Here is a 27,480-nt window from a genome sequence, read left to right as displayed (position 1 = left end):
AATATACAAAGATGTTTGATTAATAATTAATAACTAAAAAAATCAATCTACGTATGTGCAAATGTCGAATCGAAAAGGAGGCCTAGCTAACGTGGACACAGATTAAAATAAAAATAAATGTTATACGATAAAGGTGCATTGTATAAACAGTACATAAACCTTAGACCTAAACTTAAACAAATAAAAGATTGTAAAAATAAAACCTAAAAAATTAAATAAAATATCCTTAACATTAAACATAAAAATAAGATAAAAACTTAATTCTAAAATAAAATTTTAATGAAAATCAGAAAAAAATATTCATATTAATAAATAAAATGTTAACAATAACAATCACCGCATAATAAAGAACATAAAACTTAAACCTAAAAAATAAAGCTAAAAAATAAATATAAACAGTTAATAGTTATTTTGAACATATGCCCTCAAGAGCCGTTTGAACTGGTTTAAGTTATCACAGTTTTTAATATTTACTGGTAACTTGTCAAATTCAATAATACCCTTATGTAGCACCGAATTGGGCTGTCTGGCATCTGTCGAGTAATATAAAATCATTACGATTTCTGGTGTTATATGTGTGGACATCACTACAAACTTTAACTTTATCACAGATATATTTTGGGTGTATGATATGTTTCGAATTAAATACAAATACATGAATTATACGCGATTCTTTGCTTAACTGACAATACATTTAGGATAGTTAACATGGTTTCTATAGGAGTATAACGATTACAACGCAAAATTACTCTTAAAGCTCTGTTTTGTATTACTTCCAATTTATTTAAAATTTCGGCAAATTGGACAATAAAGTTGAGCAGAACTGCAAATGGGGTAATGCTATTGCATTATACAGGGACAATTTTGTGTTTATGGATAATTCTTTGCCTATTCGGCTAATAAATCCAACTTTTTTAGAAAATTTTCTTAATATGTAATCAAATGCCCATAAAAACTTAGATTACAATCCAAATACTTTATTTCTTTATCGTATAAGATTTTTTCCCCATTTACCATAATATGCAAACCCTGAATGTCCAACTGTGCCATTTTAGTTTTTTTTTGTGAAAACACAAAATTTACATTTGTTTATGTAGGTTTTTAAGATCACTATTAATTTCATTTTGCATTTGTTGCAAGTTATTTCCCTTAATAAAAAGCATTATACCATCAGCAAACAACTCAATATTACATTTAGTAGCTACTCTAACTATATCATTTATATATAACAGAAAAAACAATGGCCCCAAAACTGTTCCTTGTGGCACACCATATTCTACATTAATGAATTCAGACATACTATTCTTAAATAAAACTCGTTGTACCCTATTAGATAAATATGACCTAAACCAGTCCAACACACTACCTCTAACTCCAAGACTATAAAATTTTTTCAATAAAATAGTCCTATCAATTGTATTTATATTTATTTATTTATTTTATTTATTTATATTTATTTATTTATATACACGGGATCAACCCCATTACAAAAAATATATATATTTCTGAAAAAGAAATAAAAGCTATACTACCTAACCACTAATTACTAATTAACAATAATTATTAGACTTAATCTTAATACCAAGGATAATTAAACCGTTTTACAAGTAGTAACAATATTCTCTCAAAATCAGAACGATTAACAATGCAAAATTAGCTAAGAAAAAAACAAAATATATATTATTATCAATGACAATGATCAAATGTATTTCAAATCATTAATCATGAAGCAAAATTAATTCAAAAAAAACAAAATCCTACAAACTCTTAATAAGACTCCTAAAATGCAATAAGGAAATTCCCAATTCAACTTCAATTCCAGTAGAGTTTACTAGCCTCAAGGTCCTTCGACAGGCGAGTGCATAGCATAGTTGGTACGATGATAAGGCAAAGAAAACAATCGATTTGCCCTCAGATTAAGGTATGGAATATTGAATGAAATCCTATTAAGTAGTTCGGGACAAATTACAAGGCCATTCAAAAGTTTGCAAGTTTCAACCGACAGATCCTTACAATTGCGCAGGATAAAACCAAGGACCTTAGATGCTTTAGTTATAATAGTATTTACATGGGTATTAAAATTCAATTGTTCATCAAAAAAGATACCAAGGTCCTTTACTACTTCAGTGTACCTAAGATTAACACTATCAATAGTATAGGAGGAAGTTACCCGTTTGTTTCTTTTGTACAAACTAATGTAACTGCATTTACCCACATTCAGAGCCAAACTATTACCAACACACCATTCACACAATCTATTTAGATCATCTTGCAAGAGAACCATGTCTTGTTCTGAACTGATCACCCTATAAAACTTTAAATCATCGGCAAATAACAAAAAGTTACTATTTTTAAAGCAAACCAAAATATCATTAATGAAAATATTGAACAACAGGAGAGAACAATGACCACCCTGTGGAACCCCAGAGGTCACACTGATAAGATGCGACCTAGCATCCCCAATTTGTACCTGCTGAAATCTGTCAGAAAGAAAACTTGTAAACCAGGCCACCAAACAATCTGAAAAACCAAAAAGTCTCAATTTTTCTAGTAATAAGCTATGGTTGACACTGTCAAATGCCCCGGAAAAGTCTGTATATATTACATCCACTTGTTCACCCCTCTCCAAAGCACTTAACAGAGCACCCTGATACAGCAACAAGTTTGTAATAGCAGACTTGCCACGACTGAAGCCATGCTGTTCACTTAACAGAAGTTCTTTGCAATAAAAATTAATTTGGTCATAAATAAGACTGTCTAGAAGTTTTGGGATGGCAGACTGTACACACACACTCCTGTAATTGATCATTTCATTAGCAGCACCACATTTAAATATAGGCGTAATAAAACTGAGTTTCCACTCGGATGGAAAAACTGTCAAGTCTAAAGACCTACTGAATAAAACAAAGAGGGGATAAGAGAGGGCACATACACATTTTCACAAAAAATAATTGGGAATACGATCAGGGCCATCACTTAGTTTAGGGAGTAATCGAAAGATCTTATCAAAAATTAATCCAATAGATAATTTATAGGATTTGGAATAGTCATGTTTACACCAGCCTGCCGAGAAGGTAAGACATTATTATCTCTATTATAGACAGTAGAAAAAAACCTGTCAAACCTCTCTGCAATTTGTTCACAACCTACAAACTCCCCATCATTATAGGTCATCAAATCAGGAAGCCTATTCGTTGCTCTCCTGTTATTAAACTTATACCAAAAACTTTTGGGGTTTGTATAAAGTAACTGCTCCAAATTTGAAATAAAATTCTGGTAACAAGTCTCCGTTAGAGTTTTGCACCTAGCTCTAAGATCTGAAAAGACTTCGTAGTCTGCAACAGTATGACTAGACTGATATTTTTTGTGTGAAATTTTCTTTTGCTGGATCAAGTACCTTAACTCCCCTGAAAACCAACTAGGAAAAGACGAGGTTTTGAATCTCTTAAGAGGCACAGACAAAGCTATAGCCATATTCAATATATGATAGAACTCTGAAATCGCATTATCAATATTAATTACATTCAAAACATAGTCCCAATCAACTCCACACAAATAAATATTGTTTCAGATGCTCGTTTGGAATCTAAAAATACGGCTAGTACAAAATTACCATTGTCAACGGCTCTAAGGAAACTATTACAGATACCAAAAACAACAGACTCGCAGGAGTGCCCTTCGCGAAAACTGGATTGATTCGGGACAATGACGTTATTACTAACGCAGAACTCAAGTAGCTGTTATTTTACAAAAATTTCTAATAGCTTTTTATAAACCGGCATTGTATTATTTATTGGTCTAAATTCATTGTGAAGATTAGTATTGTGGACTTTGGGAACAGGAATTACGGTCGAAAATTTCCACGTCTCTGGGAATACACCTGATCCAAGTGATGTATTGATTATATCTAATAGTCGATCTCCAATGGCAGAAGTAACGTCACAAAGAACCTGTTTAGAAATACCACTGTCTCCACCTCCAACATTTTTTAAACTTTTAAGAAATTCTTTCATTCGACTCATTGATATTTTTTCAAATTCATGAATTTTCATCAAAGCCTTTAGTGGCAAATGAATTATCCGCTTTCTAAACCGCAAAAACCGACGAGGTTCATTCTTGCAACCTACACGAATAAAAAAGCGATTAATCACCGAGAAAAACAGTTTTTCGGTTAAACCACTGGCCGCTCTCACTGTTGGGGTGCGTCTCGTTGATTTATTTTCTGTATATTTTTAGAATGCCACCCTTTAAGCCTTAATTTGCTCCAATAAATTATTGCAAACCCTTTCATATCGAATTTTCTTTTATTTTTTCACAGTGTCCCTGGTTCATAGGCCACGATATAGACTACATCTTCCAAGTGCCGACGGTCCTAGTGTTGGTGATAAATCTAATTTTCATGGTGTCCATCATGATAGTGCTGGTTACTAAGCTACGGTCAGCTAACACCGTGGAAATCCAGCAGTATAGGAAAGCTGTGAAAGCTTTGGCGGTGCTGATTCCTCTTTTAGGGGTTACTTATGCCATCACCATTTACGCCCCCAGTTTGACCATATGGGACATGTTGCGGAGCGCTTTGTTATCTGTACAGGTAAGTTTTTTTTGTTCAATCTACTTGTGTATGGCCGATCAATAAGTAAAATAGTAACTTTCTCATTTTTTGCCTTTATATATTTATAAACCCCGTAGCTTGAATTCCTTTACAAACTGTCAAAAGAAAGTTTGATTTGTCCCTGTCTTTTATGGCTTCAATAAAAGGTTATTACTTCTACTTTTGACCTTTGAACCGTGAATATTTTATTATATACGAAAATAGCCATTAATTTTTTTCAACGACTCTTTTATATAAATCGCTCTTCCGCGATAACGGCATATAAATAGACTCGCCAGATAAACGAAACATTGTAAAGTATTAATAAATTATTTTTTTTTAAATAAATCTTTTGTTTTATATACGTAATAGTTGGTGAATAGAGATGACTTGCACGAAAGACGTTAGCGGATATTTTCGAGATAAAAAATGGTGTATTAGCTTATGTAATTAAGCTATATTAGAGCCGACAAAATGTTAAGTATATTGTTTTTAGTTAAAGCAACCAAAAAAATATTTTTTTTTACAGTTATTGGTTTTTGACGCTCTCTTGATTTTTCACATATATCTCAAAAATTAAGGGATTTTTATAATTAGATATTTTAGGCTATATTGAAGCCAAGAACATTCTCTATAAAAAGAATTATGGTTTTTTTTGTTAAAGCAACTGTTTACAAGATATGAAATTCCAAAGTTAAAAAATATATTTTTACAAGAATCAATTTACAACTTTTCTTGCTTCTTTAGCAAATATCTCGAATACGGTAAAACTTATCAGCTTATATATAAAAAGATAAATTGTAGCTGAGAAGATTTTCTATAAAAAATTTAGAATATATTTTATTGTCAAAATAACTGTTCACGAAATATAGAGCTCCAAAGTAAGAAAAAAAAATTTTAATTTTCCTTGCCTCTTTTGCAAAAATCTCGAAAACGGTAAGGTTATCTTTTAAAAAAAAAACATGTATTAGGTTAAATTATAGCCAAGAGAATTTCCTACTAAAACATGAACAAGTTTTTTTTTCAGACTAACTATTCACGAAGATATAGAGCATTTAAGTTGGAAAATATGTTTTTTTAACTTTCGTTGCTTTTTCAGCAAATATCTCGAAAACGGTAAGATTTATCACCTTATAGGTATAAAGATAAATGATAGCCGAAAAGATTTTCTATAAAAATATTAAGATTAATTTTTTTTGTCAGAGATGTAGAGAGTCAAAGTTGGAAAATATATTTTTTTAAGTTCTCTTGCTTTTTCAGCAAACATCTCGAAAACGAAAACATTTATCAGCTCATATGTATAAGGCTAAATTAGAGCCATGAAAATTTCTTATAAAAACATAAATGCGTTATTTTTTCTCAGAACAATTGTTGATAATCATCAAAGGTAAAAAAATAGTTTTTAACTTCTCTCGCTTTGAAAGAACTCGTCCATTATCTCAAAGAGACCTATGTAACCAGAGAAAAAAATGAAAACTCCAAGTCTCAGTCTCAAAATGTCTTTTTTATTATTCAGGTGACATGTTTCGCTAACGAAGCATCATCAGACCTTATAGCTAGGTGACCTGCTAAGAACTTTTCTTGCATTTTCAGCAAATATTTCAAAAACGGTAAAGTTATGCTCACATAATATCTAAGAATTCATCAGGAATATCAAGCATTTTAATAGGCTACGAATTCTTGGACTTATAAAGATCAACCTCCAAAGGATCGAGAAAAAAATTAAAACTCTAAGTCTCAGTCTCAAAATATCTTTTTATGTATTAATCAGGTAACAGGTTTCGCTAATAAAGCATCATCAGACCTACAATAAATAGAAAAACACACGTAACTACAATAAAACCCGACACTAAAACAAAATCAAATATTAAAAATTAGTTAAAATTACCTTTATAGCTAGATGACCTGCTAAGTACTGACAAATAAAATTTAAATTTGAGAATACCTACATATTTTGTAATAAAAATAATAACACGGCACAAAAATTCAACAAAAAATATAAAAAGGGAAAAACGTGACAGGTGTAGTATTTGAGAACCCACGCTCTAAAGTTGATCTCGGCCAGCCCTGCTTATGAATATTAGAGTCAAAGGCATATATGCGTATCGTGAGCAGAAACAAGAGGTTAGATAAGATTATTAAAGATAAGTCCAGGCTCAAAGGTAAAAACATCATTAACGCATGTCAAAATTGGACTTTTTTTGGCTTTGGTGATTTATATTTTCTCCAAGAGATCCCACTTTCTACCCTTAGGGCACTCGTGAACAATGGAAACATTTTTAGGGACGGAAAAACTATGACCCGTTGATAATAAATGGTTAACAAATCCTGACTTAGTTTCTGTGGTGTTGGTGTCCCTGAACTTATTAACGAGGTCTAGGTGTTCCTGTACCCTTGTGGATACTCTCCTTCCTGATTGTCCCACATAAACAGCAGGGCAATCCTTACAATTAAGACAATATACACCCGATTTAGATAAAGGGTCACTTTTATCCAACGTCTTTACCAGGTTCTTTCTTAGCGAGTTAGTCGTTTTGAAAGCTATGGAAAGGCTTAATAGAGGTAATTTAAATAAACGCTAGAACATTGAATTAAAGGCTGCATATTTGTGTTGATAAGGGGAATTGGAGTTAAATTGGATTATATTATCTGTTGCAGACGGTTTGCGATATACTTCAAAAGAAATACTGTTATTATTTCGATATAAAAGAAGATCTAAAAAGGGTAATTTTCCAGCGTAAAAGAGATCTGATTATGAAGGGAGTTAATAAATTACAAGAAATCCAATAAATCATTCTCATCACCAATCCATAACACGCACACATTGTCCACGTACCTTTTATAAGTTCTCAAAAAACCCGCAAAACGACTTTTCATGATTTTCTCCTCCAAGTGACTCATGAAGACCTCGCTCAAAAAAGGTGAAAGACAAGAACCCATGGCGAGACCAGATTTTTGCCTAAAGCATTGATCATTAAATTTGAAGAAATTTTGTTCCAAAACTAGTGATAAAAGGTGGATAAGATTATCTACCACCAGTTTTGGCAAAGTACTATTATTGTTTAGCAGGATCTCAACCAATGTTAAACAATCTGACGAGGGTATGCTAGGGAACAAGTTCTTTACATCTAAGGAAAGCAAAATGGCATTGCTTGGAACATCTATTTGCTTTAGATAATTGGAAAATTCAATTGATTTTTTAATGGAGAATTCGTTCCGAAAACCAGTTACTTCTCTTAAAGTATTGTTAAGCCAAGAGGATCATTTGTAGCAAGGAGAGTTTACGAAGGAAACTACTGGTCTTATCGGGTTCCCCTACTTATGAATCTTAGGTAAGCCATAGAGCACAGGAGTACGTGGGTTCATAGGGTATAGGTTGGATTTAGTGGTGTTAAAGTATTCCAGAGTTATAAGACATCGATCTAGAGAATGCTTAAGTTTTGAGAAAAAACTAATCGTTGGATCCCTAGTAATAGCCACGAAGTCGTCAGTCGATAGAAATTTCGTCACTTTAGCCACATAGTCAAGTCTATTCATGACTACCAAACAAGAGCCTTTGTCTGCTCTGAAAATTAAAAGATCATGCGTTTTAATGTTGTTTTTAACAGAATTAAGGTGTTGTTTGTTGTAATTATTAGGGACAGAGTTATGTCTATCAGAGTTAAGAAAATTAATTATTTTTGATCGTAAAATGTTTTTGTTAGGAATATTAACAGACTGAATGATGTTCTCAGCCTCCACTGCCAGGACCTCTCTAGTGTTTCGATTTATTTGTTGCGAAAAATTAAATTTTAAATTTAAATTTAGGATATTTTCCTCCTCGGGGGTAAAAGAAACCTTAGATAAATTAAGAAAACGTTTATGAAAGAAGTTAGTATTGCTCTTACCCAGCTCTCGCTTCTGCTCTATTATATGGTCAGGACTCTTTGGTCTTTGTGAAATTCTTAAGTTGTACAATTTCCTACTAAGCCTACGGCAAGTATTGGCACCAACATTTTCTACATCTTCTCTCAATTTAGAATCCAAGGATAGAAACTCCGCAAAGGACAACGTTAACGTTAATGTAAAATAAAAGTACTTGAGTTTAGAGTTGACTCTGTTAAGTATTTTGTAATGTTGTTTTATTACCTCCTTAATCCAAATCCGTCTTCCCCTGTTTAAAGCTCTCTGTGAAGATGGAGTTTGTGAGCCGCATCTGATGTTAACGAACTTTGGCGTTAAACCTGATTTTAGGCAACTTTGTAGGAATCAAATTTTCAGTAAACGGTTCTTTCTTGCAATTAGGTGGGATCTGTACAGTCGGACAAGTTTGGCTTGACTAGCATTTTCAAATTGAAAGAACTCGTCGATTATCTCAAAGAGACCTACGTAACTAGAGAAAATTTTAGCGAAACATGTTACCTGATTAATTACATAAAAAGATATTTTGAGACTGAGAGTTTTCGTTTTTTTTTTAGTCTTAAACTACCAATGATAATTAAAAATCATTATCACCATCTCCCAACATGATGTCTAAGGATTCATAGGGAGCTTTTACAATTTCGGTAATTAGGCTGGACTTATCCTAAGTCATAAGAACTTATCTCCAGAGGACTGAGTTGCTCTTAACTGGGCATAGGCACATATATTTTCCCTGATAAATTTAAAACTATCAATCATAATTAAGAACGGTTTTTACAATCCTATTTCAATGTTTAACAGGCTACGAATTCCTGGACTTATTTTAAGTCATAGACACCCACCTTCAAAGGATCGAGTTGCTCCTCTTTCATAGGCACATATTTTCCATGATAAGTCATGTGATAATTAAAAAATACTTCCACTATCTCTCAACACGATATCCAGATAGTCACAACGATCACAGAAAAACATCTAAAGTAGTCAAGTTAATCAATATAATCGAATTCTTTACGAAACATTTATTCCAAACTGCCCAGAATACACAATTCTTGGATTTCTTAAAACCGATATCTGTTATTTTGACTATTAAATACAGCATTGTTTAAAAATCAAAACTCATCGGTATACAAAAAAATTAAAGAAAACTCTTATTTTTTTGATATTTGTTTATAAGGCAATTGCAGAATTCTAGTCTTCTTTCAAAGATGCCTTCATAAAGATATTGACGAAGGTTGTACTTGTACCTGTGTTTTTCGGTTACTCTACATACAGGCTAGAGACGGAAAACAACTGAATATGTCAAAAGATGCTATTATAACCATTCTATCAATAGGTCAAATTTCATTTGTTTATCACGAAAAGTAAAAAAGTTATTGAGTGTTCGGTTTTTTCCTTTGTCGCCCAGTGCAGATAGATTATTAAATATATTAACAGCCGTATAACTAAAGCAGCGATCGAACAATTTGTAGGTTATGCTTAGGAACACTGTAGAGATTATTGTAGCGGGTAAACATTTGATGGAAGTCAGACATTTTCCGCAGTTTATTATACAAATATGAGCGGCTTTTTTGACTATTAATTATGTAAACAAAGCAGGCTAGATGCAAGTTAAATCTTTCATGGATTTTTAGCCATGCGGATTACAGAAGGAATATAAGATCGTATTTGCAGGCAATAGAATTAATGGCTCACGTAAGCAAATTTTGGTGCATATCCCAGATTTCTGCTACAGTTTATTAATACTTTAAGTCTACCACTTTCAAAGACCACAAGCTGACTTTCAGACTTATTGAGAAGAAGATTATTAGCTTTAGTTTTATTAGGGTACAAAATACAACTACACTTATTTTAAGAAATAAAAATCGATCTCCAAAGGATCAAGTAGCTCTTATCTGGGAATAGCCACATCTCAAATTACCAACGATAATTAAAATCAGTTTTTATTATCTCCTAACAGAAGTAAAGACTAAATAAAGACATAAAGACTAAATGGTTAAGTAGATAAATCAAAATAACTTGAATATAAAAGATTTAAAAAAAAAGTAAGTTCTTAAAGTTAAAAGCCTCATAAACATGAACGGCGGTACAAATTATAACTTTTTGTTATTCTACATAATAATAATAATAATCGTCTTTTTATTTAAAAAAAAACAACAGATTCACAAATATTACAAATGAAAAAAAGGCGAAGTCTAGCCTAAGGCTACTCAAACTTAACCCTAATAAATAATAAATAAATTTCTGTAAACATACATAATAATAATTTAAAAAAATAATACAAAGATGAAATATTATAAAAAAGTTATTGTTCCCACCAAAAAAATACTTATACCCTTCTTTATACCCAACACGGGGGAGATATATAACTCACAACCTACACCAAAACAATACTGTACATAAGCAAACACCCTTGTATGCAATCGTATACAACCATCATCAACCTCTGGAGCACACGATACTAGTGAGTTAAAAAATAGGAGCTCAACTGTTCTCTAAATAAATACAACCTAAATCCTGACTTAAACTTGGTTAAATTATGAAGTAGTCAATCATTGTTTGGCAAGGAGTTACATGTTTTAATCCCATGGTAAGTAAAAGACTTCTTGTATGTTCTTGTATTATGTCGAGGAAAAATAAATATATTTACATTTATTTCTGGTATTTATATCATGGACGCTCAAGTTGGTTGTAAATTTATTTTTTAGAGATTTAGATATGAATTTTGAATTAGTAATTAAACCATGCATAAAAACACCCAAATAATGAGTTCTACGATTTGACATATTCAACCAGTTCAAATCATTAATTTTATGTGATACATGATCTGATTTTCTTACATTCAAAATTAGACGAATACATATATTCTGCACCTTTTGAATACGATATTGTTCCGCTTGACGAAGACAAGGGCCATAAATAAAATCAGCATAGTTAAAGTGGGAAAGTACAAGAGTTTCACATAACATTGTCATTAACTTGGTACTTAAAAGGGTTCTATTGGAATATAGTTGTTTAAGCGATATATATGTCCTTTGTAGAAGTTGCTTAACATGATCAGAAAAATTAAGCTGACAATCAACTATAACACCCAAATTACGAGCAGAATTACAAAATGGTAATATTTGGTCACCTATTTTGATTTTAATATTATTTTTTAAATATTCGTTTTGATTTTTTTGCCAAACAGCATAAGTTTCGATTTTGATGGATTCAGTTGAAGGCCGTGTTTTTTAGAGAGATCTTTTAGGTTGTTTAGTTCATGATTAATAGTTTCGTAACAAGTAACAAAGTCTTTTAAAGAGAAGTGATAGTACATCTGGGTATCGTCAGCAAAAGCTTGTATCTTTCCGACATGAAGAGAGCTTATAAGTTCAGACATGTAAATAATAAAGAAAAGGGGATCAAGGATAGAGCCCTGAGGTACTCCTGATAGTATGGCTCTAGACTCCGAGTACACACCATTAACAAACACTTTTTGTGACCTGTTAGAGAAGTATGAGGCGATGAGTGACAGTGAGTCAAAACCGTAATATCTTAGCTTTGCCAACAAGAGTCGATGATTTATAGTGTCAAATGCCTTGGAGTAATCTAATAACATAAGAATACTTTCAAGTCCATGATCCAGTGCCTCTATTATATCATCAGTTACCACAGCCAAGGCGAAGGATGTGGAATACCCCTTACGAAACCCGTTTTGCAATTCTGAGATCATACCAGTATCATTTAAATATGAGTACATCTGGCTGTAAAAAATGTTCGCCATTATTTTTGAAATGGCAGGTAAAATTGCTGTAATGCGTAAGTCATTAAATGTCTCTGGTTTTTTTGATTTTGGTAAAGGTATTCCTATTGCAGTTTTCCAACATTGAGGAAAATAATTTTGTTCTATGCAACTGATAATAATATTAGTTATGTAAGGATCAATAAATGGACTGCAATATTTTAACATAGATGACGTGATTTTATCTCTGCCACAAGCATTAGTTTTCATGTTTTGAATAATTTTATGAACATCTTCTATAGAACACATGAAAAGTTTAAATTTTTTCGATGCGCTGACTTTGTTGTTTTCGTGAAATTCTATAGTTTCATGACAGTCATTAGATCGGTTGTTAAAAATTTATGAAAAATGCTGGTTTATTAAGTTTGGATCTGTTAAATTAGGAGATAACTTGCTATCATTTGAGTTTAGGACATTTAACGATCTTAGTGGAATAATAATTAAATGGAACAATAATTGGCTTTATCTGATGTTGACTTGAGTTAAATTTAAGAAGATATATAATAAAATAGGAGGAGTGTTCAGCTGACAACTCATTACTCTATATAAAAATGAAACATCAGTTATCAAACGTCTGTCGAAAAGTGAAATCACGCCAAAATGCTCTCGAACTGAATTGACATCTTGATATAAACCGAAGCGGGTTTTAAAATAAAGAAATCTTAAAAATTTCACTTGGATGCTCTCCAATCGATCAATGTAAAATACTAAGTTTAATTTGTCAAGAATAAATGTATTAAAGAAGCACTTAATAGCTCGAGACCTAGAAAACATTTCACATTTATGAAAAATGTAACCCAAAATCTAGAGGATTCTGTTAATATTAGATCAATATGAATGTCAAACATCAATTTAGAGTCCAATATAATTCCCAAATCACGTAAGTAGTTCACTTTAGCATTAATTTTATGTTGATAATTTATTTTAATCTTATTTCATGAAAAGATAATACTTTCACATTATAATCTCCTAACATGATGTTTATTGATTTATTAGAAGCCTTAAACATTTTAATAGGCTAATATCTCCTGGACTTATCCTAAATTATACAGACCTACCTCCACAGGATCAAGTTGCTCTTGACTGGGCATAGGCATATATTTTCGATGATAAATCTTAAACTATACTAAGATGATGATAACGATTCATTAGAGGTATTACACATTTTAAGAGGCTGCGACATGTTAAAGCTATTCTAAGTTATAGAAACCCACCTCCAAAGGATTGACTTGCTTTTAACTGGATCTAGGCACATTGTTTTTAGAATAAGTCTAAAATTACTAACAATAATTAAAAACAGCTTTCGCTATCTTTTAACATGATATCTACGGATTCATCAGAGGCATTAAATATTTTAATGAGCTACGAGTTTCTGAACTTATCCTAATTCATAGGGACCCATCTTCAGAAGATCGAGTTGCTCTTAATTGGCCATAGGCACATAGTTTACATGATAAGTATCAAATTATCAACAATAATTAAAAATGGTTTTCACTATCTCGTAACATGATATTAAGGATTCATTAAGGGCAATAAATATTTTAATAGGGTAATAGGGATCCACCTCCAAAGGACCGAGTTGATCTTAACCAGGAATAAGTATATATTTTCCACGATAAGTATCAAATTATCAATGACAATTAAAAACAGTTTTTACCATCTATATTTAGATATATTTTTTTAAACTTTGCTTGCCTTTTCAGCAAATATTTCGAAAACGATAATATTTATCAGCATTAAGCAACGTATTTAGCTAAAATTTGACCGAAAAGATTCTCTGTAGAAATGTTAATAAAATTATATTTGAACTATTCACGGGATATCAAGCGCCAAAATTGTTTTTTTTTTTGCAGACACTTTAATTTAAATATTTTGAATATTTTTTTATAAATGGTCTTTGTCAAGCGTTGCTCAATATTTCGAATGTCAGAGTTCTTAGAAATTATTTTTCTATGAAATTATTGTGTATTACATTTCAGCTCACCAAAAATTCGTAATCTCAAAAAATAACCTCAATTCACACTTTTGTCGACATTTACGGAAAAAAAAAACATAATTTGCGAAAACTCCTCGAAATACCCAGAAGCCTTTATCATCCCAACTAAAGAATGAACAATTATTAATCATTTTGAACGTTATACCCTTGAATTGTTTATAATAAAACAACCGTTAGCACGAAAATGTTGTTTCGACTTTTAGCAGTTTTGTTTATCAGCGGGCACTTTTTGGCTATTAGGGGCGAAACGAATTGCGGAATTTGTGGGGTCGATCGAATCTGTAAAGATAATTATCCCATATGCTCCAAACACCAAGTGATATCGTTGGATTATTGTGGGTGTTGTTTGGTGTGTATGAGCCTTTTGGGTAAGTCAACAAAAAAATAAAAAATTAAGCATTATTTGAGTTTTTCCTTTTTTAGAAAAGGGGGAAGAATGCAGCAGGGACACTGAAACTTACGGCATGTGCAGAACCGGCTTGGAATGCGTCAATCACAGATGTGTAGATCTTAAACTCTTATAATAATCGTTATGTTTAAGGTTAGGGTTTATTAAATAGGCTTTATTTTATATACATTTCTCTTGTAATTTATTTGGTCCTTTTGGGAGAATTCTTAGTCCGAGTCTGGAATCTGACAGGTTCCGTCGATGCAACTGAGCTCCGATGCGCAGACGGAGAAGTATGGTTCGGTGCCACCGGTGCAATTTTGGCCGGCTTCTAAATTAAAGAAAAAACGATTTTTTTTATTACTAAAAGGCTCGAAGGTAAGTAATTTATTTTACCTAATACGTCCATGCACACTCTACAGCAGCCGCAATAGTCCAAGCTCACTATTTGTCCTTCGCTGCAAATTGGGTCTGGTTCTTTGCATACTACATCGACGTTACACTTACCACAAGGACCTATTCTTGGCTCTTTACTAAAAAAATTTAAACATTACACACCTGTATTAACACATTATGTCATTTATTTTAACGCGTTGGAGAGGTAATTTTTTAGCAAGTGTAATGGGCCTTTTCTGATGCCAATATTTCTAAGTCTAATAAAAAGTATTTTATGTGTCGAAAGCCTTTGTTAGGTCCATTAAGACCGACAAATTTTTCTTATTTTGGGATTATATTAACCAGTTTAAAAATGGCAACTTTAGTATTTTTGTTTTAAATAAACCTAAATTGTTTAGAGTAAAGCAAGTTCTTGGATGCTAAAAATTTCATATTTCGCAAAATTGTTAACAGATACTGGCAAATATCATTTATATGTTTTTTATTAACAGATTTATATGTACGTGTTTTCCACTCAGATAAAATAACAGAGATGCTATAGAATAAATTAATTACATGTTATAAAGATTTTAAGATATATTTTAATGAAACTTTTAATTAACACTATGGTAATTTTATCATTTCAATGAATTTATATGTTTAATGAGTTCGTTAATTGTTAGAGGGAAAAAACCTTGCATCTAAGTTATTTTCATACTTAATACTTAGATTACTGTTGTTTTCAATGGATTTTCCTACAATAATAAAAAAATTATTAAACGTTTAAGTACCTTTATTATCACCAGTAATAAATTAGTTATTTATTTCTGTTGTATAGTAATAATTCTTTTTTTGCTGTTTTAATTATTATGGAATATCTAGATAAATTTATGGGGAAAGTTTAGTGCATCTTGTATTAATTCCTTTTTATCAAATTAGTTTTGTAAAATTGCATTAGGCCGTTGAAAAATAAATAAATACTACCCTGCCTTTTTAACCCCACCTTTATCAGCTGGGCCACGCCCATCGAACGTGCCCACACAGGCGCAGTTTAAAATAACAGGACCGTTTTCATTAATTTTAATACAATTTTTTACTTTGGCAAAGCAGCGAAATAAAAATATCCTGACTTGGTATTTAAACAAGTTCCTTGGGCGAATTGCATTAGTAATAAATTAAAAAATTACTTACCTGCAATACTGACAGCATCCACATTCACCATAAAGTAAATTGGGCTTATTTGCGGGACAAGGGTCCGGTGGTGAGGCACATCTTACCCTCATACAAACGGTCCAGTCTTGACAAAATGGCGCCGATTGAGAGGCCACCATGGCCACCAAAATGGCGAAGAACACCACCAACGTAGACTTCATCATATTTTTACAATGATTATATTTTTGCTTACGGGGTTTTTATATGCGTATGCGACGATAATTAAGAGATTATGCAGGTGAAAATGTATTTTAAAAAAACCGGCATTGCCTGGGTTTTACCTGCTACGGTTCGTTGTGCTAGCAACTCGTTCATTGTTCTGGTAATTTATGATGTTTGCCAGTAAATATTGTTGAATTATTACGGTTTTATTTTAAGTAGAAAATTAATTTTACTACTTGGGATTATCTATTTTCGTGTTTATGGTTTCAGGTCAGCATTTAAAAAAAGAATAAGTAAATTTCGTCGTAAATTTAAAGTTGTTTTATGGTTTGGTTAATGTGCAGAAATACCTATTTTCTGAGAAACAAGGGTTTTAGAAAAAGAAACCTAATTGTTCTCTATTTTTTTGTATTTTTTTTTTATATAACGGTTCTTTCTTAAAGGATGTAATAAAAATTGTAAGCATGGTAATTCTTTTTACCCCCGTCTCTGCTTATTTATATAAAAATAGCATGGTAAAAAAGAAATACAGAATAAAAAAAGTTTCGAGTTAGGTCTTGCTCTTTATATCACACCCTATGTTATTGAAATCTTTCTATAAAAAAAACGCTTGGTATTGGAACTTAAAAACAATAAAAAGTCGCAGTACAATCCTGTTTTTTATACTTCTTTAAATAAAATTTCATTGGTACCAAACTAAAAATTTTTTAAGATTTTAAAGACTGAATTTATTGTACCGAAAAATTTATTAAAAAAACTCCTAAAAATGAGAAATGATCTTAAATAGCTGGAATAAAAAAATTTATTACAAATACCTGGAAAGTATTTTCCAGGTTCGAACATCCTGAATACGTAATTAAAGAATTGCCTGGAATAAAAAAATTATTTAAATATGTAGGCTTTAACGCCTCTCTCATAATGTTGGAAAAATTCATTAAATTCAAAAAAATCTCGAATTCGTTGAAAGAAACTCACATTTAAAAAATTTGTTGAATTGACTATGGTCTATCATCATAAGTTTCATGAATTAAAAAAAATTAAATTTAAAGATAATTATCGTTTAAAAAAATAAAATCTTATTAAAAAGAATTAAATTTAAAGAAAGAAATTAAAGAAAACCTCAAATTTTGCAGTAAAAAACGCTTTTATTTAAAAAAAAACATTTAATTGAAAGAACTTGAAAAATTCTTTAAATCAAAAAGAATCTCGAATTTATTGAAAAAAACATATTCTCAAATATTACATATTAAAAAATTTATTCAAATAAAAAAAAATTTGGATTAAAAGAAAGTCAAATTAAAAAAAAATCAATAGAATAGCAAATTCCTTGAATTGAAAAAAATATTATTTAAATAAAAAAAATCCACGAATTAAAAAAATGCTATATTTAAGAAAAGAAATTGAAACTTAAAAAAAATAAAATTTAAAAGTTTCTCAAATTAAAAAAAATTCGAACTTATTGAAAGAGCCTCATAATTTATTAAAAAAAATTGCATGCATTAAACGAAAATAATTCAACTTAAAGAAATGTTGGAATTTAAGAAAAAAACTAAAATTCAAAAAATTTTCTTGAATTCGCAGAAACATTAGATTGAAAAAATTCGTCAACAATAAAAATACTTTAGAAAAAAATTGCAAATAATAGAAAGAAATTCACATTCTAAAAAATTCCTCAAATTTAAAAAAAAAATATCTTAAATTCAACGGAATTTGTCGAATTTGAAAAAGTATTAAATTGGAACAGTTCATTAAATTAAAAGAAAAACTTAAATTTAAAATATTCCTCAAATTAAAAAGTCTCAAATTCATTGAAAGAAAATTGCATTTAAAAAAGTTCATTAAAATGAAGATTTTGGTGAATTAAAAAAGACATTGAATTAACAGAAAACCTAGAATTCCTAACAGAAACTATCCTTATTAAAGGAAATTCTAGAATTCAAGGAAAGACAAACTAAAATTGAAGAAAATTCCTCAAATTCAAAGAATAAAAAAACAATTAAATTGAAATTATTTGTTAAAATAAACAAGATCTTCAATTCAAAGAAAAAAATTGAAATTCAAACAAATTGAAAAAATTCCTCGAACTAAAAAAAAAATTTTAAATGAAAGAAAAGAATTACAATTTAAAAATATAAAATTATTTCATTCAAAAATCTAAAAAAATTTAAAAACACCTTAAATTAAACAAATCTCAGATTGGAAAGATTCCTCGATGATTTAGAAAAACGCATTTAATGAAAAGAAATAGTACTTTTTATTTGTTTCCAAAATAAGAGTGAAGTAAAAAAATATTAATAATATTAAGATAATCTAGAAGAAATTAAATTGCCCAAAGTACTGCTCTGCTTTTCAAGTTCCGTTCTCATACTTTTAAGTTCTACTTGTTACTAATCAAATTTATTATCAATTTGACGGACATGAAGTGGCAAACGACTTAAAAAAAATAAATGTTCGAGTACCACCCTGGAAGTTTATATTCTATTTTTAGATAAAAATAGCTTGGAATATCCATTAAATAGAAAAAAAAAATAACAAAATTTAAAGTACAGTACCCTTTCAACTCCGCCTCTGTCCTTGCCACCCTCGCCATATAAATGTACTGTTTTACGTGCAATGAAATATGCGCAGTAATTTTTTTTTGGTTAATTAAAAACTATTTGATTGCAACATTCCATAAAATTCTAAATACTCTCCTGAAAAATGAGAATTTCCCTCTGAAAAAGAAATTCAAAGAAATCCTAGTACCGCTCTGCCCTTTAAGATCTGTCTTTATACGCCCATGCAGGTGCAATCTAAAGCAACAGGACCGCCCTTGAATATTTAAATAATTAATTGGTACTTTTAAAAATGTTAGTTAACTTTTTACTATCGCTAATACGCTTTTAATTTAACTTTTATCGTATCTGCGTGTAAATTGGTAAAAAATTACCCCAATTTAGTTTATAAAAAAAAAATGTCGCAATATACCGTCGATATGCTTTGCAAGGTAAGCTATATCAATACTAATATGAATATATAAAAAAAAAAATTAAAAAAAAAACTTTAGATGTACTATTTTTGTACAATTTTGGCCATAATCTGTGCCCACGCGTCTGCGCAAATCGGTTGTCCAAAGTGCGATCCAGCCAAGTGTAAACATGTGTATAGATGCCCTCGTCATTTGGTGCTGGGCGTAGCCAATTGTGGTTGTTGCACTTCATGTGTTATACGTATGTAATACAATCTAAAAAAAAATCATTTAATTTAAATTAATAATTAACTTTATTAGCCGAAGGTGGAAGTTGCTTCACTACACCTACAGGATATCGTGAAGGTGCGTGTGAGCAGGGCCTCACGTGCTGCGAAGGCAAGTGTATGTTAATATGTAAACCTGATAATTAATTATTATTAAACATTTTAATTGAATTTTTATAAATTTTAATGTTTTAATATGTACGGCACTGCCTAGTTGGCTCCGCCCCTATTGTTCTTGCTAAACGTTTATTAGTCTAAGCGTTTGCGTTTGAACGAATATAGTGGGCGGAGTGAGCAAAGTTGGGACATAGGCGTAGGAAATATACAATTTAAAAAAAAAAGTACTTGAATGAATCTGTTTTAGTAATTATGGTTTGGGTTGTTTGGCCGTATAAACTCGTCATTTAAGATATTTTTTTTTGTAATTTATAGGGGAATTAAGTTTATAAATTCGCTACTAGTACCACCGTGTTAAATTGACTTTACTTTTTTGGGTTGTAAATGGAGCTATTGGGGTTTGACAGTTTTGAGTGGCACTAGTTTTTTTTTTAATAAATAAAGTTTGTGGGTATAGTTAAGGAGTTAGGGTATGTTTTTTGAAAAAATTTATATGCTCTTTGAACATTCCTTAGCTTCTATTAGTACCTAGAATAAATGAGAAATCGTTTTAAATCTCTCACTAGCATTGGACATTATTGAATGCCATAAATATTTAAATACCTGACAATTAAGGAATTTTCTTATATGCCAGAAAGAAATTTTTTGAAAAATTGTAAAAACCTTGAAGAGAGACAAAAAATGTTCAAATATCATACGATTTAGTTATTTTTTGAATACTTTAAATAAACAAGCAAATAAAATCTGCAACTATCTGTGAAATATCAGAACTTTTCTCGTACGCCTAGAAGAAATAAGAAAATTTTCAGGTATTTAACCATTTTGAATAAACAAGAAATTTTTTCAACTATCTGAAGTAAATTAAAAATTTCCTTAAGCGCTTGGTAGTTTTGAGAACTTTCTTCAAGTGCTTGGAATAAAGTAAATAATTGTTCAGGTGATTGGGAAATTTAGAAAAATTACTTCGGATGCCTGGAAAAAAATTTGTTTCACTTTTTAAATTTTTTTTGACTACTTTTCATACACAAAAAAATTCTGTAACTATCTGAATATTGAGAAATTTCTTCCAGTAACCGAAATAAATAAGAAATCATTTTAAGTCTTCCAGCAGAATAATACATGTCTTAAACTGCTTTAAATAAATAAGAAATATCTCTGAATACCTGAAGAAAATGAGGAATTTTCTTAAAAGTTTTAAAGAAATAACATATTTTTTATAGTGTTTTAAAAAGATGAGAAATTTTGTTAATGGTATTAAAGGAATACTTTGAATAAGCAAGATATTTCTGTCACTGTCTGTGAAATATCAGAAATTTCCTCATGTGTCTGGAAGAAATCAAAGTCTTTAACCCCTTTAATTACACAAGAAATTTCTTCAACTCGAAGAAATAATAAAATGTTTTAATCGCGTGGAAAAATGGTTGCGATTAGTACAATTTCCAGGAGTTGGAATTTATCACTAGTGGTAAAAATACTTCGTATAAATAAATATCATCCTTATAAAGTACAAGTAATACATGAATTGTATTAAAAAGACGATTTTGATTGCCGAGTGTCGTTTTGTGAGCAGATTCTTAAGGATAACAATGACTCCTCACTTTGCTATCGCCGATCGACAATTTTTTGAGGCAACTTTTCTTTAAAAAAAAAATTTTTGTTAACGTCAACTTTCTTAAAAGGACGAAGTGAGTGGCCAGCAAGGTCACCGGATATAACCCTATTAGATTTTTTCTTACGGGGCTATTTAAAATCGAAAATGTATGTGAATAATATTGATGACTTAAAGCAAATAATTCGACAAGAAATTGCTGACAAACCGCTGACTTATAGATATATGCTATACAAAAAGTATTCAGAATATATGGTAGAATTGCAAAACGTCATCATATACAAGGTGTTCCATTTAAACAAATTAATGTTTACGCTTTAGTTTCTACTTGAGGTACCCTGTGTAGGAAATGTTGATTGCAAAAAAACACGCAAGTGATAATGCTAATGAGCATGTCCGAAAAATAAAACATTAATTTGTTCCTTTTATCATGAAAAAATAAAATGAAATATACCTATACAATTAAATGAAAATAATTGGAAAAAGTATATTTATATAAATACATTAAAATGGCCTTGGAAATAACTGGTTAAAATTACTATATAAAATCGAAAAATTGAAATTTAAGAACTCTTCGACACTATAAAATGCGTTCTTTAATAGAACCTCTTTTATATTTCTTTCATATTCTGGTTTTTAATGTCCGGTGGTAAAATATTAAAAAGCTTTATTGCCCAATACCCCGGGCCCATTTGATACTTCCTTAGCCTGGAACCCAAAGAGAGTAGATTATCCTTGTGTCTTGTTTCATATTGGTGGATATCATTATGGCTTAAAGAAATGGCTTTAAGTGACTCTAAGAGATTTTCTTTGCATCGAAAAAATGCGTTGAACGTCAATTGCCTGACCGCATTATGAGGAATATCAGAGATGAGAATAAAATGAAGCAGAGTAAGCAGTTTTTAGAGACATCTAGAAGAGACACCTAGAAGAAAACTCCAAGAAATGTAGTTTCATTATCAATTACTGCATCATTTACCTCTTCTAGGTTTCACAGTGAGAAACCATTCTCATGAATTTTCCTTAAGGGAAAGTGCATTTGCTGCTTATAATAATATCCCTGCTTTTTTTTTACCCTCCACAGAACCCTCAAGGAACACAGCTACTTTACCAGTATTACAATGGACCTATATGATCGTAATCAGCAAAAAGAGTGTATTTGACTGACTGACAACTCTGTCTGGAAAATTCATGCTTTTCTAATTTCCTTTACTAGGATGTCATGAATCACACGTTCGTTCACAATATGACGTTGATAATGACACACAACGGCATGAGAATTTTTCTCAGACTGTATTCTACGACAAAAATCTTCAGGAATTAGTTCTTGCACTTTTTGTAGTTGATATGGATATAACAACTGTTCTTGAAGTACTTTATGTATTATTGTTTTTGGTGAAATAAGCTGTTAATAACAACCGCTATGTATAATTAACCGCTCAATTTTCGAGTGCTCGTTGAAGGAGTATTAGCTACAGTATCCAAATTATTTTCTTGTACCGTAAGTACTGTTCTTCTTTGATCAGCATCAGTACTTTTCTTCTCAAAGCATCCTAAAATTACATTAAAGAACGTCAATAATACTTTATTAAGTGGACTCGCCTACCACTTTCCCTTAGAGGTTGGGTAATTTATTAAAATGTCTTTTGATTTGGAATAGTGTGATTGTAAGGCATTCGCCTTACTCAAATCGCAAAAAGGAACAGAACAATAATAACATTATAACAAGGACAATAACATACTCAAAGTCGTAGTTCTGCCTTTTCTGAATTAAACTGATTATTTGATAATAGAATATTATCTTCAATGTTTGTTTTCATTGGTAGAACCATGGACTTTTCAACTATCTTAAAAACAACAGGTAGTGATTAAATCGGTCTGTAGTTGTATCTTGTAGATGAATAGCATAAGTTTATTAGCTTGGTAAGAGGGATTATGGTTTTTACTAATATACAGGGTGTTTCAGAACTATGGGATCAAACTTCTGGGGGTTGTTGAGTGCAACAGAAGAATCCATTTGAGTATAGGAACTCATGTCCGGAAATGCGTCACTACGCCACTACAACCCTAAGACGCGTTAAAATTTATCAAAAAACATTAATTACCTAAATAGGATCTGCTGCATTTATTTTTACCTTTTGTACATGATACCATAACAACAATTGTTTAAAATCAACGCTTATTAATGTCAATTTATAATATTACGAGTATCACCAAATGTCATGTTTAAAAATGTTATAGCTTACAATTTTTAAACATTTATTGCTAATGGAAAACTTTACCAATCATAAATTGGCGGATATGCATTTGGCATACGGAGCAACAAACTGCAATGCACGAGTAGCATCGCGGTTGTATCATGAACGTTATCCCGAACGACAGCATCCTGGATACAAAAAGTTTATTGCGGTTCATCGGCGGCTCGCTGAGACAGGCATGTTTAAGACCAAGATGCATGATACTGGTGTTGCTCGAACCGTAAGAACGGTCAAATTTAAAGAAGAGGGACTTCAGTGAGTTGCCGATGAACCATCAAATAGCACACGTGACGTCGCTAAGAATATGAATACGAGTAACGCTTCTGTCTGGCGGGTACTACACGAGCAACAACTCCATCCTTACCACTTCCAGAAAGTTCAAGGAATGACTGCAGCCAATTATCATCCTAGAGTTCAATTTTGTCGATGGCTTCTGGATCACATCATTGCACAACCAAATTTTTTACGATATGTTTTGTGGACCGATGAAGCCTCTTTCACAAGAGACGGTATTTTTAATAGTAGGAATAGCCATGTTTGGGACGAAGAAAATCCTTATGCAATTTTTCCTAGAAAACATCAGAATCGTTGGTGTGTCAACGTATAGGCAAGAATTGTTGATGATTATTTAATTGGGCCATACCTTCTACCGGAACGGTTAACAGAACCTATTTATCTGCGTTTCTTGAAGGAAGTTCTCTCACAACTCTTTGAAAATATTCCACTAAACATTAGACAGAACATGTGGTTTCAGCATGATGGAGCGCTGGCTCACTTTGCTGTACGAGTATGCGAGTATTTGGCTCAGCGGTTTGGGCACCGTTGGATTGCCAGAGGTGGAGCAGTTTCTTGGCCTCCTAGGTCACCCGATTTAACGTCGCTTGATTTTGCTTGTAACATGTAAAGTCTTTAGTCTACAAAACTCCAGTAGATTCAGAGCTAGACTAAATTGGACGAATAACAGCAGCATTTTAAATCATTCAAAACGAGGATCAAATTATTAGTGTAGTCCGTCGAAATCATGTGCGGCGTTTAAATCGGTGTATTGAGGTTGGAGGAAGACATTTTGAACAATTCTTGTGGTGGTATCATATACAAAAGGTAAAAATAAATGCATCAGATCCTATTTACAGTGACACATTCCCGGACATGGGTTCCTATACTCAAATGGATTCTTCTGTTTCACTGAACAACCCCCAGAAGATTGATCCCATAGTTCTGAAACACCCTGTAGTATTTAGACCAAATATGTCACTGTTTATATTATTATAATATGTTTTGATCCATAAATAATATCTCTTACAGTATTGTAGCTTATTTTTGAAAATAAAAATTGAGGTGGTTGGGTTGGGTTGGGTTGGATAACTTCTTCTACCTTCACATTTAATAAATTGAGTTGACTGATCATCTGAGTTTGTTCTGGTAGAGTAGGCAGCAAGACTCAACCCGTTTAGATGAAGTGACACTATTTCTTCTTCTTTTAACCAATGGTCTGTGGGATACAGAATCTGGAATTCCTTGTCTACAATAAACATTTCAAGCTCATTAATTTTTTTTATCAGAAATTGTACATTACTTAGTGGATGTTGTGGGGTTGGTTTCGGAAATATTGTTAGGTTTTAAACATGGTTGACAGTATTTCCCTCTATAGTAATAGTTATCCTCTTTATTTTTCGCACTTACTTTTTAAAAATTCCGAAGCATTTTCAAAGAAATAGAAAAGCCATCCTTTGTGCTGTTTTTAAAGAGTCTAATCGTGTTTTACTCATTTTAATGGTTTAGGCGTGTTGTACTTTTTAAAATTTTTAAAATTGTACTAAAATGGCTTTATGCGTAGCCAGAATTTTTGACATACTTTTATTTACGACTAAATTGTGTTAATTATAAAAAGTTGATTTTTTTCTATATTAAACTAATTAAAAATTTTAAAATGTTTATAGTAGTGCCTATTTACTTGAAATGTACATCGAATATCCACAGGTCAGTTTTAGTAAAATTTAAATAATCCCAGTTTGTCATTATCCTTTACTCTCAGTTAGTAAAAGATTTATTTTAAAAATTGTATTAAAAATACTTATTTGAATAACGCAAATGTACAATTTTTTACCTGTTTTCGTTTTTGTCTTATAGTATATAAAACGGCATAATACATCTAAAAATACATTTAAAGATAAGTAATTTAAATTTTTTCAGCGGCTTATATTACAGTAATGGCTTGATAATACAAACATTAGTCACAATTTTCTTTTTCAAATGACGCAAAACGCGTTAAAAACCAAACGGAAATCACTTAAAACATTAGTTAAGCCGATTGATTAGTGTGTTTAATTACCATCAAAAAAAAATCTTTATCACATCTGGTTTATTATATAAACCGCATTAAATAGAATATCCAAACCAGTAGCACCATTGAACCGAAAACTCTTTTTTGATCCAACTGTCAAGATGTTAGCACTATATTTCTTATTGATCATGTTATCCACAACATGGGGCCAGGAGTCTTCAACAACTGAACCGAATAATGGCACCGCATTTACCCCCATATCCCCAATTATTTGCCCAATAATTTGCCGTTTTACGGTGTGCCCCAGGAACGTACCTAAATGTAACCCAGGATCTGTTCTGGGGAGTGGCTCTTTTTGTAATTGTTGCAATAACGAATGTGTCATACGTAAGTAGTTTTTGTATAATTTATTGATTTTATTTCTTCTTTATTTTTTGTAAAATTTTAGCTAGAGGGGGCAAATGCCCATTGGATAACTATAGATGTGCCTACCCCTATGTGTGCCTTAATAATAAATGTACTACGTTATTTTAGCTGGATGGTACCATGCCCCTTTAAAGATGTTTATAAAAGGAATACGTATTAACATATCATAAAATAAAAGTATTCATTTAAATATTGGTTTTTATTAACCCAAGACTACTTTCCACCTCTTTTATCGTTCTTGTAAGTTCAGGTATTTACTTCGGAAGTGTTACGATGTACTTTGCTGTAACCGGAAATGAAGGAGCTACGCTCCAGGGTTGTTATAGGCTCTATACAACTGTGTATTTTACTGCGCGATTATATTGACCCGTTCAATAATGATCCCGTTCGGTGGTACATGTTAAATATATATTTGCTCCTGGTTTGTCTTATTTAGAAGAATTTGGCATATATAAAAAACAATAACATCAAAATTTCGATGAAACCACCTTCATGTTATAGCTGGCAATAATCAGATGTCTTCGGAATTTTAACAACCTTATGTTACCAACAACCCTCTGATTCAGGGTGTGGAAAATGTAAAAATTTTTTTCAATAAGTTCTTTCAAAGAAAGATGTTTCAGTTGTTTACTTGAAAATTATTATTTAGTTTTATTTAGAATTTTAAATAAAAATGTCATTCTTTAGAGTTGCTAAGGAGGATATCTTTAATAGACAAAATGACTCAAAATATATAAGAAATGTCTTTGAAGGTCTGATACACAAAAAGAGGTAATTTCAATTACCAGGAGGAAACTACTTTTTAAAATGTCTGGAAGCCTAGAAAAATGAAGTTTAATTCTTAGAAAAACACATTAGACTAAAAATCTGGAGCATATTAAAACTAACTGAGAATACCTGGAAGAAGCACATCATCATTTCAGCTGCCTTAAGGTGACGATTTAAAAAACCAGGATAAAATTTAAAATTAGGCAAATGGAAATTAAGCTCAAATGACTGGCATAAAGGCGAAAATCACTTCAGATGGCTCCTGATAATCTAGAAAAAATAAATCACGATTGTGATTTATTTTTTCTAGTGCTAAGCGTAGAACATAAGGCTTAACATTTTTTCAAGTGTTAAGCCTTATGTTCTAAGAAAAAATTTG

At 31.2% G+C, this 27,480-nt stretch overlaps 3 protein-coding genes and 1 long non-coding RNA gene across 8 annotated transcripts in view; 3 read left to right on the top strand and 1 right to left on the bottom strand.

The window, feature by feature from the left end:
- Nucleotides 1–27,480, top strand: part of LOC126736685 (diuretic hormone receptor-like) — a 221,939-nt gene that overhangs the window by 168,737 nt on the left and 25,722 nt on the right. For all 5 annotated transcript variants that reach the window (XM_050441185.1, XM_050441183.1, XM_050441180.1 and 2 more), the window contains exon 9: nt 4,319–4,591. In XM_050441185.1, coding sequence (XP_050297142.1) covers nt 4,319–4,591 — 273 coding nt within the window. The remainder of the gene's footprint in view (nt 1–4,318; nt 4,592–27,480) is intronic.
- On the bottom strand, nt 14,784–16,467 carry LOC126736687 (uncharacterized). Its single transcript, XM_050441187.1, has 3 exons — nt 16,223–16,467; nt 15,053–15,189; nt 14,784–14,987 (listed from the first exon to the last, which is right to left on the bottom strand). Exons 1-3 carry the CDS (start codon nt 16,405–16,407, stop codon nt 14,884–14,886), a joined length of 426 nt encoding a protein of 141 aa, XP_050297144.1. The 5' UTR covers nt 16,408–16,467; the 3' UTR covers nt 14,784–14,883.
- On the top strand, nt 18,720–19,810 carry LOC126736693 (serine protease HTRA1-like). The gene is made up of 3 exons (XM_050441193.1): nt 18,720–19,391; nt 19,452–19,614; nt 19,674–19,810. The coding sequence occupies exons 1-3, from the start codon at nt 19,359–19,361 to the stop codon at nt 19,784–19,786; spliced, it is 309 nt and encodes a 102-aa protein (XP_050297150.1). The 5' UTR covers nt 18,720–19,358; the 3' UTR covers nt 19,787–19,810.
- Nucleotides 24,993–26,523, top strand: LOC126736694 (uncharacterized). Its single transcript, XR_007660739.1, has 2 exons — nt 24,993–26,294; nt 26,356–26,523. It is a non-coding gene; the product is annotated as an uncharacterized LOC126736694 (long non-coding RNA).

The sequence above is a fragment of the Anthonomus grandis genome, chromosome 5 (genome assembly GCF_022605725.1).
Source record: "Anthonomus grandis grandis chromosome 5, icAntGran1.3, whole genome shotgun sequence".
NCBI lineage: Eukaryota > Metazoa > Arthropoda > Insecta > Coleoptera > Curculionidae > Anthonomus > Anthonomus grandis.
Note: the sequence above shows the minus strand (reverse complement) of the source record. Positions and strands in the feature narration are given on the sequence as shown.

Coding starts and splice junctions, on each gene's coding strand:
- LOC126736687 (XM_050441187.1), bottom strand. CDS start 16,407: ATGATGAAGTCTACGTTGGTGGTGTTCTTCGCCATTTTGGTGGCCATG. Junction 15,190..16,222: donor GGATGCTGTCAGTATTGCAG/GTAAGTAATTTT, acceptor AAATTTTTTTAG/TAAAGAGCCAAGAATAGGTC. Junction 14,988..15,052: donor AGTGTGCATGGACGTATTAG/GTAAAATAAATT, acceptor TCTTTAATTTAG/AAGCCGGCCAAAATTGCACC.
- LOC126736693 (XM_050441193.1), top strand. CDS start 19,359: ATGTCGCAATATACCGTCGATATGCTTTGCAAG. Junction 19,392..19,451: donor CCGTCGATATGCTTTGCAAG/GTAAGCTATATC, acceptor AAAAAACTTTAG/ATGTACTATTTTTGTACAAT. Junction 19,615..19,673: donor TTGCACTTCATGTGTTATAC/GTATGTAATACA, acceptor TAACTTTATTAG/CCGAAGGTGGAAGTTGCTTC.